The sequence below is a fragment of the Mercenaria mercenaria genome, chromosome 8 (assembly GCF_021730395.1).
Source record: "Mercenaria mercenaria strain notata chromosome 8, MADL_Memer_1, whole genome shotgun sequence".
NCBI classification, from domain to species: Eukaryota; Metazoa; Mollusca; class Bivalvia; order Venerida; family Veneridae; genus Mercenaria; species Mercenaria mercenaria.
This window is the reverse complement of record NC_069368.1, coordinates 50,893,708-50,906,442: the sequence shown is the minus strand read 5'-3', so window position 1 is coordinate 50,906,442 and position 12,735 is coordinate 50,893,708. Positions and strand designations below refer to the sequence as shown.

The following is a 12,735-nucleotide window of genomic DNA, read 5'->3' as shown; positions in this document are numbered from 1 at the left end:
TCTTTTTATTGATTTGATACGTACAACCCAGTTAGAAAATTGACTATAATGCAACACATTTATTGTTTGTATAACTTCATAATAGAACTTATGAAATTATCTATATAATACAGTGTTCCAGATAAGCTGCGTATCGGCGTATTTTACGCATAAAAATCAACTAAAAACGCACATGATTTCATTTTGATGCGTACATTATACGTACATGACTTTGAACTTACGCACGACATTAAAACTTGAAGCGTACCTTAATTATATTTAAATGAAAACATGTTGAAAACAGCTGATCACTACTTCCGTATAAACAATGCGACGGGTAACCACTATTAACTTCGCTAAAACGTTCTACCTGTCTTAGAAACCATAAACTAGTCTACTTGAACATCTGCATCGTCTAGGCGCTCTAGAAATTTTATGTATTTACTTACCAAAATCAAGCGTTTGATCGTTGTATTAAAACGAAAGTAGGCACATTATTTTTTATCATGGCTTCCGAAGCAAAACAGAAAAATTGATAATTTTTTTGTGGTTAAAACACCTCTACCGACTAAGAGCTTTGTGCAACCAATAATCGAAGACATTATTTCTGCCGTTTTAAAAAATAAAAAGTCGCATGTGGCTGTCACAGAATCTACCATTGAAAGTTGGAAAAAATCGTACCCTTGGATAAAACTCACTGAAAAGGACAGTTTATGGTGTTGTTATAATGTCTGTCTTTGTCTCTATAGTAACGGTAAGTATTGTTAAAATTACCCTTTATCCGAGTTTGGAATTTTGAGTTTACCCCCATCTTCTGAAAAGTGAGGGTAATTACCCATGGGGTCAAAAAATTATCTGGAACACTGTAATATTGTTTTGCTTATGAACAACAACCACCACCTTAGAACGTTCAAGACCTTCTTCAAAAGAAGTTCAAGAGTGAAATAACATTCCACATGCCCAGGATTTCAAACATTACCCTTTCACTGATGTCCCTGTGGGAGCCTATGTGCATCAATGCACAAAGAGGTTACACTGAATACTGATTTCCAAGAACAATATACGAATATGGTAATGGTTTATCTAAGGTTTAGGAGTATATCATCAAAACACAGAAAAATTTAATAAATGAACTATATCTTTACCAACAATATGATGGATACTTAAAATATTCAGAAAAAGTTGTCCCTCTTTAATAAAGAATGCCATTTGTACAGAAATAGAAATAAATAAAAATAAATAATTGCTGAAAACTACGTTCAGCCTAGTTATGTGAGATTTCAGCACAAGGACATTACTGCAGACACATCGAAATGCAGATATGTAACTGTTCTTTGAAAATGGCAAGTTTGTAAATGTGTTGAATTGTTCAAAAGTGTGTAGTCCTTTTGTCCCCTTTATGTAGTCCTTTTGGCCCCTTTATGTAATCCTTTATACATGTTTTATATGCTGTTAACAACCGTTTCTTTCTATGATTTGGTGTTGTATGAATTGTTTGCTAAGCGTAAAGCTGCTTACAGCAAAGTCTTTCTGTGTATAACGAAGTTGTGTGGTATGAACTCCATTTACCTTACAATTGTGTGATTTTTTCTCTTGTTATTCAATGTTTAAAGTACAAAAACATTCAACTTTCTTTAGAACATCTCATTAGTGTTGAAATGCAAATAAAATATCTATCAAATTATAAGCGACACCCCAGTCACTTTAGCAAAGCTAAAATCTTTCAATAGAAGTTGTATCAAATTATCCCCGCAAAAAGCAGTAGTTCACGGGTGGGCTATATCTCAAGTTGACAAATGACTTTGCAAGGATGATAAATATAGAGGAGTTTGAATGAAATAGAAAAGAATGTTTGCATTACATGAAAAGTAACAAAATTGAAAAATTAAACAGAACTTGATTATATATGATTATTTTGTGAACCCTGCAATCAGATCTCCAAAGAACTGAGATTGGACAAGACTGTGAACCATACAAGGAGTTCTCATCTGAACTGAGATTTGGCCAAGACTGTGAACTATGCAAGGAGATCTCATCAGAACTGAGATTTGGCCAAGGCAGTGAACTATGCAAGGAGATCTCATCAGAACTAAGATTTGGCCAAGACTATGAACCATGCAAGGAGAACTCATCAGAACTGAGATTTGGCCAAGACTGTGAACCGGGCAAGGAGATTTCATCAGAACTGAGATTTGGTCAAGACTGTGAATCCTGCAAGATCTCATCAGAACTGATATTTGGCCGAGACTGTGAACCATGCAAGAAGATCTGTAGACTGGCTCCCGTCCCTATGTTTGTTCTTATTTACATATATCAGTTTTCTTCATTAAGAGGGAAGTAACTCCAGAAGGTTGTTTCTACATTGACTTTTTTATTGCCCCTGGCTCTAAATACGATTCAGCCATCAGACAAAACTGTGCTATTTTAGAGGTTTAAAAGTTTCTTATAAAATGTTTCCAGTATTAATATAAAAGATAACCATGCAGCCAGGGAGCCAGGCTAGAAGATCTCATGAGAACTGAGATTTGGTCAAGACTGTGAACCGTGCAAGGAGATCTCATTAGAACTGAGATTTGGCCAACACTGTAAACCATGCAAGGACATCTCACCAGAACTGAGATCTCATAAGCAGCAAGATTTGAATGTGACTGTGTACTTTACAAGTAGATCTCATCTGGACTCTGATTTGACTGCAATCTCAACCCAAGAAGAACAAGTAACATTACTAGCCACATTTTCATTTTATCCTTTTTATATCCACTTACTTGACTGCATTAGTGTATTGTCAAAACCTGGGTCAAACAAAAACAAGTGATGGGCAACTAAATTAAACCTGCAAATCTCTTTGAATTTACTTGCACACAGAAAAACTTTGTTCAGAATACCTCCAAATTTCCTTCTGCAGGAAGATCTCATACACTTGTGAAGTTTTACATATAAATTTCAAAGCTCTTATAACAACAATGGTCTCTCTTGATAAAACGGGTTTTTTTTTATTTTTAAAACTGTCTTACATACTTGCAGCAATAAATTAAAACTGTGAATTAAGGGTTTTCATGCTCAAAAATATAGTTTAATCATACGCTACACCTCTACAAATAGTTAAGATTTATTTTGTTTTATTTTTAAGACACTCAATAATATCTTTTACAACAACAAAAGCAGAAAATACATAGAAGCATGTTACAATTCAGTAAATGGGTACAAAGGGCAAGTAATTAACGTGTTGTATTTCACAAAATCTTTTAGTGTTCAAGCACCTGATACAATCTACAGGTATTTAATACCTAACTGTTCATCTGATAATTGAAACTTGCAGCAAGGTTCTAGGCAGAAATTTTGGAAGGCAAATTGTTACCAAAAAAAAAAAAAAGATTTTTTGGTTATAACGACTCAATTAGTTCATTTTGTTGCATTTCAATTTTCAAAGAGAAAACTGGGGTACAAAAGTATACAAGCATTTTAAAAAAAACTTTTATAAGGGATAGGAGTAAGGAGGGATGTCCAATATACAACTCAAAGTCTGAAGGCACATTGCACAAGACATGAGACAACAGTCTAGCGAACTGTCAATACAGACTACGATAAAAGGAATTGCTAGAACAGTAACCCAGACAGACTATAATTTAAGAAGCCCTAGCATTCAATTGAAGAATAAAACATACCAAGGAAGAAGGAAAACACATACAATAATGAAGCAGGAAAACACATGCATGTTCCAAGAACAAAAACACCCTGTCCCATACTATGGAAGAAGAAAACACACACTAAGGAAAGAAGAAAACACACAGACTTCACACATACTATGATAAAAGGAAACCCATTACATAAAGTAGAAGCAGATGACCAAAGATAAACATCTGTGGTCATCACCTAATCTTCTTTCTTCCATGTTCATACTTATGATATGGTAAGATAATGTTATCATACAACAAAATCTGCACACTCTCTTGATGTTGTGCTTTTGTTATTCTAGCATCTTTTGGGGCTATCTATTGTTTTATCTTACATCAATATCAAAACTGTAAACCAATATTTCATAAAATCACTGTAATCCACATTTATCATGCTAAGGAAAGCAATGTCCAAATACAGAAAGTATACATGTTAGTTATGATAATTATATGCCTTAAAATTGGCAACTTATCAAAGGTGATATTTAATAATTTATGAAAATTTCTCTGTTTTATTTATTTTATAAGGAACAAAAAGGTTTTTACATAGTGCCAGAAACACATGTTTAACAACCTTTTATAAATAAAATTTAAGAACAACCTCCCTTTTAAGATGAAAACAATAGTTTTTTTTCCTTAAAATTTCAGGATTACCTCCCTTAAATGTAAAAACAATAGAAAACTGCTTCAATATATTTTCAACATTTCCATTTGAAAGCTTTTAGGACAATATTGAACAATCTGATCCCATAGACATGTAATGTAGGTTGAGAGGTAATTTATTGCCAGTCTGTCTTAGTTGCATAACTGAGACAGACAAGAGGAGATATTAAATTTCATTTAGAAATTTTGAGAACTTGAATTTCTACTGAACTGCTGCCAGATAACATAAATAATTTTCTATACAAATATTTGACAAATGATATAAAACTGTTTATCAAATTCCTTTAATTCCATTTAAGAACTTACAGGCAACCAGGTTTGAATAATACCTCCAGTAAATATCATATCATGTACCATGAGCTCAGAGAACAAGGCTCTTTCTTCTTCTATAAAAGGGACCATTTACAGGCTTCTCCCCCACCGAAAATGTCTTTCAAATCATGCAAAAAAAAAAAAAAAAAAAGACTTTAAATCAGGTTATATTTGCACTTGCTATTTTTCCTAAATCACAGGCCTGGGCGCCTGTCCTTCTTAGTAAAAAGAAAGCCCTCAGTGGTGAATATTAATTTAATACTTGTTAATGAGAAGTCAAGAAAAGGTTTTGCATAAGAAGTACATACTGAAACTTGGAGGCATGCAAGAAGTACAAAATGTATATTCATCTATATAATCATTAGCTTGTGATCATGGAATGAAATATTCTGACTCGAATTTACATCCCAATACACCAATCTCTATCACTTATGAACAATAAAATAAAGAACTGTCACAGGGGACCAGCCCTGGTAATATACTTCACACTTCTGGGACAGACATAAAAAATCCATGGGATACAAAGTTCTGCCACAGAAAAACTGCTATTGATTTTATCTGTAAAGATTTTTCTATGAACTAATAAGTGCTCCCCACCATGGTATGATGATAGTTTAGAGGACCAGTAATTATTTGTATTTTCTAGAATCGGTCTACTAGAATATTCAATAATGTTTCCCTCATCATCACGGGAACCAAGCCAAATATCTGAGACAATTTAGGAATAAACTGGCAACTGAAAAATGTCTACAATGAATGTCTTAGCGATGAAAACAACAGAAGTGCACACTAATACGCAGCTCTAAAAAACATTGCGGGGAAAAAAAATGAATCGTAAAGTTATAGGAAAGCTGTCAACAAGTGTTAACCTGGGTTTTATTGATAGAATTATCGTTAGTTTTAGTATCTTCTTCGCAGTACTATATTTATTTGTATGCTAGAACTACTTATTTAGTATTTAAACGTGCAAAATCTATTGTGAAATTATCAGCTGGGGGACCCAGTCGCAGTCTTGAAATACAAATGTATCGCTCAGATTGTTCATTTTTTATTCAGAGTACAAAGTGCACCTTATAGCTACTCAAGCAGCTTTATCAGCGGGTACTTGAACATGCTTTTACCAACAAAACTGAATGGGCCACGAAATTATTTTGTGATCATTTTACCAGATTTGAACCTGAAATTGATAACAGTTTTTCACATATCATCACACACATAAAATGTAATTTTGTAAACGATCTTAGCAACAGGTACGAACATGGTTGAAAATTCTGAGGAGTAAACGATTTGAGTACAGAATTCCAAAAACACAAAAAAATCAGCATCTATTTTAATTTAAGCCAAATATTAAACAAAGATTTTAAGTTGTACTAAAATATTACTATATTTTATTGTTTTGATGATAAAAGTGTGCACTTAAAGCATGTAGAAATAGATAGAAATAGAGTTTCATCTAAATCATTTTCAGCAGAGGATGGACTTGATGAGACATGCCGTAAAAAAAGTGTCAAATGTTTTGATAGGGCCTTATTTTAAAATAAAATTTTCTTACAATCTCTATGAAATATTTCATTATATTTTTCAAAAACGAATTAAACAGTATCTTACCACTTGATTTAACCTGTTTCGACCACTTTTAACTGAGCTTGGCAGCAATTAAAGGCAAAATGCTATACAGTGGTATAGGAATTTTCACAGCAAACATGGTGGCTATTGATAAGAATGGGGATGGCCATTGCTGTCATCTTGTGAATTTACTGATTTTAAGATCACTATACAAAGTTCGTTTCTGGAATACAATGAGAACAATAACAATTTTGCAAATGTTTAAGTACGCCATATTGATTCTGCATGACGGAAACGCTAGAGTGTTTTCCTTTAAACAAACTTGACTGTTGTAACTTTGTTTATTAACCTTTAGCCTGCTGGTGGCAAGTGATTCTGCCTTTGCAATCCATGCAGTCTGATCATGGTCTGCACCGGTTGCTGTTCAGTCAGTAAATTTTCAGTGAACACCCCTTTGAATAGGAAATGATACTGCCGAAATTGAATGATGGACCAGTCCATTTTAGAAATTTAGCAGGGTAAAGGTTATTAAACATGTAAAGGATTCAAGAATGGCATAATTATAATACTGCAGGCATGATTTTGCCCATACATATGAATGGAAAAACATTAAAGTGAGCACAATAGTGCTCTTGAATATTTATAAGCCGAGTCTTTATAAATTCATTGAGAAATAAACTGTAATGATGAATATGTAGTAATATTAGTGGTTTTTTTTTCTGTGTCAAGATTTTTCAATGCATAGAACTACCATTAAGCCTAACCAGATTTTTACAATGGAAAAATTCAAGCCAAAGTCGCTCCGAGAATTATCAAAACTCGACCTCCAAGCAAATAGAATCCATAAAATAGCTAGCAGCAGACAAAACAGTTTTCAAAGATTCCTGTATCTTGAGAATACAACAATTTACATGAATTGATATTCACCATGCAACCATTACTGGATGTGAAATAAATCAATTCCAAAATTTGCATGTTTTCAGAATACTGACTTTTGACTAATGAGCAAACAGCAACCTCTGAAAGTCAAACATGCTGACAAAAGAATTTGACTTACTGTAATTTCATGAGTTTGCCAACATGTATACAATGTAAACAACATAAAATGGACAAAAATATACCGCCCTCATTACCAAACAGAAATTCCCACCTTTGGTTAGATTTTTTAATTCCTCCTTTAATACCTTAAATTTGCCTTTAGCTGCCCAGTTTCTTGAAAGACATCCTCATTGAAACATGACCTGTCAACTCAGAAAGCCTTACTTTGCAGTCAAAATATTTAGAGCATTCTGTTACTAAGTTTGTCAGAGAATTCCTTAAATACTTTGCTGAGTCTGTTAAAGGCAACTGAAGTATTGTTTTGAATGGTTGTGTTTAAATCTATAAAATTAATCAAGTGCAAAGTAGCTACTTCGAGGTATCATTCCGTCTTTAATCCAATTATACAAAAAAAAATCACTTTTTTTTGGCAAATTTGCTGTAGATTTGCAGGCCAATTAAAATTATGAAATAATGTGAAATATAACATTCAAAATAGAAGTTATGTAACAACTTCAAAACTGACCAAATTTTTCCTAAATTTTAAAATGTTGTTAGTATAAATTAACATGAACTTTTACATTCCTAATAAAATACTGGTATTATATTACAATAAAACTATAAGCAGGCAAGCGTAAAAGAGCTTGTTTGTTTTAACAAAACTAAAATTTATTGAAATGATAGAGGTCTTTAACATATTACAAGATCAACATATTCTTTATCTCCTTTTATCAGTAAGTCTTCTTTTTGGAGGAGACTATATCCGGCTATGGCCATATAATCATGTGGGCATATTAAAAAAAAGTCTTTGAATAATATTTATTGAATTATTCATAGCAAACATACTGCAGTTATAAGCTGCTCCTTAATCATTTAACCCAATGGTAGAAGTGCATTCTCAAAAAACAAAATTTAATAATTAACATTTTCCTAGGGAAGTACTATGTCTATTGTTTTCAATTAAGTTTTATACAAATAACACAAAGGTGATAATGACAGAATCTCTTGCATGTTTTATTTAATATTAGATTTAATGCAAAGTTCCTTGATTCTGTACAACTATCAAACCTGTAGTCTGCATTATTTGTAACAAGTTTTCCTATGGACATGAAGCAGATTCAGCGGTAGAAAATGAATGCCTTTAGACGGGTCCGCTCAAATTATCATGAAACATTATAAAAAAATATTGGTTTACTCATGACACTTGAGTCAGTCTTTTATTCTATATTATGCCAGAAATAAACTAAGGTCTGATTTTTAAATTTTATTTCAATTTTGCCTTCGCTAAAAATTTGAAATATTGACATTTGAAATTTCATTATTTTTAGTAATATTATAAATCAATTTTGATATTAATATTATGCCTCTTGGGTTTATAACAATAGATTTCCCCTTAGGTAAAGTTATTGAATAACATGTTAAGAACGTGAAGATAAGATTTATTTAAAGTCGGCAAGATAGCATACAAGCTGATAAATGCTTCTCAAGCAAATAATGGGGTTTCTATTGTTTTGTTTTACCCAGCAAAGTTAGACCAATCATGAGATGCATAATTCTGCTTTTAAAATCAAAAATTATATGTTCTAAAATAGTGAAAGGAATTACTTGAAACAAAACATTTGAGTGCTGTCTTTCAGACGGTTAAAATCCAAAATTTTATAGATGCCATGAGCGTATTGCATACCATGATACTTACCTTATCAACATATATGAAACCATAGCTCCTTGCAACATCTTTTGCTTTATCTATTCCCCCTTCGATATTAACTGCCCATTCATCTGTAAAGTGTGACTTGCCCTCAAGCGCATATGTTTTTAAAATAAAAAACCACAAAAGGAATGGTGTTACTGAAAATATATGCATGTCCATGTTAGCAGAATTTTGTTGTTGTTGTTGTTTATTTTATTATTTTAAGTCCAGCGGCCACCCGTGGTCAATTTAATCTATATCTTGCGTTTCATTCTAAATGTTTCACATACGACAATATTATTGTTTAAGTGTATATTTTAAAATAAAGTTAACCATATTCCATTGCATTAAAGAATAAAAACTGCCAATAACACAACACGAAGTACTCCACTTCTCTTTCAGCTGTCAGTCCATCACTGAACTTACCGATTATTGACATAGATGGCGCTATTCAACGGAACTATAAAAATAGGGAGCATCTCAAAACATTTTACTGCTGTTTGTTGCATGGAAATAAAGAAAAACGAACCTACAAATAAAACCCGGAAATCTGAAAAATTCATATGAACAGGCTTTAACCCTTGGCCTGCTAAATTTCTAAAATGAAAATTTCTAAAATGGACTGGTCCATCATTCAATTTGAGCAATACCATTTATTATTCAAAGAGGTGTTCACTGAAAATTTACTGACTGAATAGCGAACAGTACAGAGGCAAAATCATTTGCTGCCAGCAAGCTAAAGGTTAAAAGTAATGTATGTGGATTTTCTTGATAGAATAAAATTAAGTACTCGATAGCTTATTGGTAGAGCGTCTGCACAAAGGGTAGAAGGGTAGGAGGTCATGGGTTTGATCTCCGGCCACGTCATACCAAAGTCACACAAAATGGCTCTCAGCATTAAAGGGGAAACTGGTTTCTCTTCTCTTATACCCTCGTGCCGATGGATTTTATCGTGATTAATGTAAGGCGTAGAACTTGTTTCTTAATTAAAATACACTTGTATAAACTAATGATTTCTCATACCTACAATAAAGGCGTTATCAATGGGCAATAGGCGTGGATATCTCAAATGACCTATCATGAGGCAATCACATAAACAGGTCAACCAAGAAAGCTAACCAAACCCTAAGGTTCTTACGAAGAAACATTAAGGTCAAATCCCCACCCATTAAGACCATTGCTTACCAGACTCTAGTCCAACCCCAGCTCGAATATGCCTCCGAGGTATGGTCGCCCCACACCCAAACTCAAATTGACCAAATTGAAAGCGTCCAAAGGAGAGCCGCCCGTTGGATCAAGACCGACTACGGCCGTACTTCCAGTGTAACAGATATGCCAACTCCCTAAACCTTCGTCGACTGGATTTAAGGCGTATAGATTCTAGGTTATCACTCTTCTATAAGATTCATCATAATCTGGTTGCTATCCCAATCGTAGATTACCTGACCCCAATGGCCCGATGTGTCCGCTATGGCCATTCCCTAAGTTATAGGTTAATTACTGCAACAACTGACTATTACAAGTTTTCTTATTTTCCGAGAACAGTGTACCATTGGAACCAACTTCCCCCCCCCCCACTCCCCCAGTGTCGCCCACCTCCCTACCCTAGAGCAGTTCAGTGCTGCAGTTTGCAGCCTTGAACATGCCTCGCCCTAGTTATCCTGCAGACTCAAGTTTTAACCTTTTTATATCACCAAAGTTATTTTTAGTTTCTTCCAATCTAAATTTTTATCACTATATTCTTTCTCTTTTTGATTTTGACGCGCAAAACGTCTACGTTCCCGCAAGGGGTTTGATGTCAACAGAAGATAGATAGATAAATTATCAATATCCATAAACACCTGGAAACAAAAGCCACCATCTTGAACGACCAGTTCAGCAATGCCTTCACCAAAGAAGACCTGTCTACCTTGCCCCTTATGTCTGGCAACCCATCGCCAAAGATGAACACATTCAGCATCATCCGTAACGGTGTCTTGAAGTTGCTTCGAGATCTCAACCCACACAAGGCCCAGGGACCAGATGCTATCCCATCGCGTTTCCTCAAAGAGTGTGCAGTGGAGATATCTCCAGCTTTAACTCTCGTGTTCCAGGCCTCCTTGCAACAAGGTACAGTCCCAGACGACTGGAAAGCTCTCGTCACACCCATTTTTAAGAAAGGCTACAAGAGCTCCCCTGCCAACTACATGCCCATATCTCTCACTTCAGTATGCTGCAAAGCGATGGAGCACATCATCCACAGCCGAAGAAAAACAAAGACAAATATCAAACAGGAAATGCCACGTACCAAAAACGGAGCCTCCCCAAAACGAAACCCACAGCACGCAGACGTGCACACCACACACACACTCACACACGCACACAAACACACACACACACACACACAAACACAAAGCCAACACATGAGGACAAAACGAACAAACAAAGGAACACAGTGGGGCACTGCCTTGGAACGGTCAGTGGCAAAAATACCACTGGGGAGCTTAAACCGGTTTATGGTGCGCACCCAACCTCACTCTTACCCCCACCATGATCCAAAGACACGGGACAGTGTAAATAAAAGTAATCCCCTCCAGGTGAATCTCTAACACACGTAATGGAAACAAAAAGGCATGGCATGTAAAACACATAAATGCTCGTGTATAAATATATAAAAAGAAACCTTTAATACCAAAAACGTATGTACTCAATGCCTTTTCAGAAGACAAAGCAACAAGAGAAACACCCTTAAGGGCCCGACGAAACAGGCCAGAAGACAGATATCAAAACAGTTCAGTCCTGGCCAAGTCATGCAGCACCTTGAAGCACACTACATCCTGTCTGACAGCCAACATGGTTTCCGGAAGAAAAGGTCATGTGATAGTCAGCTTATCTTAACAATCCAAGACCTCGCTGCTGGACTTGATGAAGGAGAACAAATAGATGCGGTCCTTCTGGACTTCTCCAAGGCCTTCGACAAGGTACCCCACAAGCGACTCCTATTGAAACTCAACCACTACGGTACCAACGGAAACACCTACAAGTGGATTCAGAGTTTTCTCTCCAACCGCAGTCAAAAGGTCATTGTCGAGGGACATTCATCATCTTTCGCACCTCTGACTTCCGGTGTCCCACAAGGTACTGTCCTTGGTCCTTTGCTATTCCTGCTATACATCAACGACCTACCACAGAAAGTGTCGTCAACGTCCCGCCTTTTTGCAGACGACAGTCTCCTATACAAGAAAATCCGCACAGAGCAGGATGCTTCTGCACTACAGAATGACCTTGAACGTCTGCAACAGTGGGAGAAGGACTGACAAATGTCATTCAACCCCTCCAAGTGTAAAGTTGTCAGGATTACTAGGAAACGTAACCAAATCAGAGCCGAATACTCCATCCATGGCCACGACCTAGCTGAAGTGACATCCGGCAAATACCTTGGAGTCATAATCACCAACAACCTGACCTGGAACACACACGTCGACGACAAGACCAAGAAGGCCAGCAACAGACTCGGTTTTCTCCGACAGAACGTATCCAGATGCCCAAGGGAAACAAAGGCCAAGTGTTACACCAGTCTGGTCAGACCCATCATTGAATACGCCTCAACCGCATGGGACCCCCACACAAGCAGGAACATCCAGCAACTGGAGGCAGTCCAGCGAAGAGCAGCCAGATTCGTGACGGGTGACTACAAAACCACCATCAGCACCAGCCAGATGATAGGTAGTCTAGGCTGGGACTTTCTACAGCAGAGAAGAACCAGTCACAGACTGGTGATGATGTACAGGATCATCCATGGCCTCATAGACATCCCTGATGGACAGTACCTTC

The 12,735-nt window shown here is 35.8% G+C and overlaps 1 protein-coding gene across 6 annotated transcripts in view; it reads right to left on the bottom strand.

Moving 5' to 3' along the window:
* The window catches only part of LOC123566363 (furin-like protease kpc-1), a 105,603-nt gene extending 96,250 nt beyond the window's left edge, over positions 1 to 9,353 (bottom strand). For 2 of the 6 annotated variants that reach the window (XM_045360359.2, XM_045360360.2), the window contains exon 1: positions 8,929 to 9,352. In XM_045360359.2, the coding sequence (XP_045216294.2) occupies positions 8,929 to 9,102 (174 nt within the window). In that variant the 5' untranslated portion in view covers positions 9,103 to 9,352. Of the gene's footprint in view, positions 1 to 8,928 lie in introns of all 6 variants that reach the window. The other 4 variants (XM_045360362.2, XM_045360363.2, XM_045360365.2 and 1 more) reach the window with 3 other exon arrangements.
* Positions 9,354 to 12,735: the final 3,382 nt, after the last annotated feature.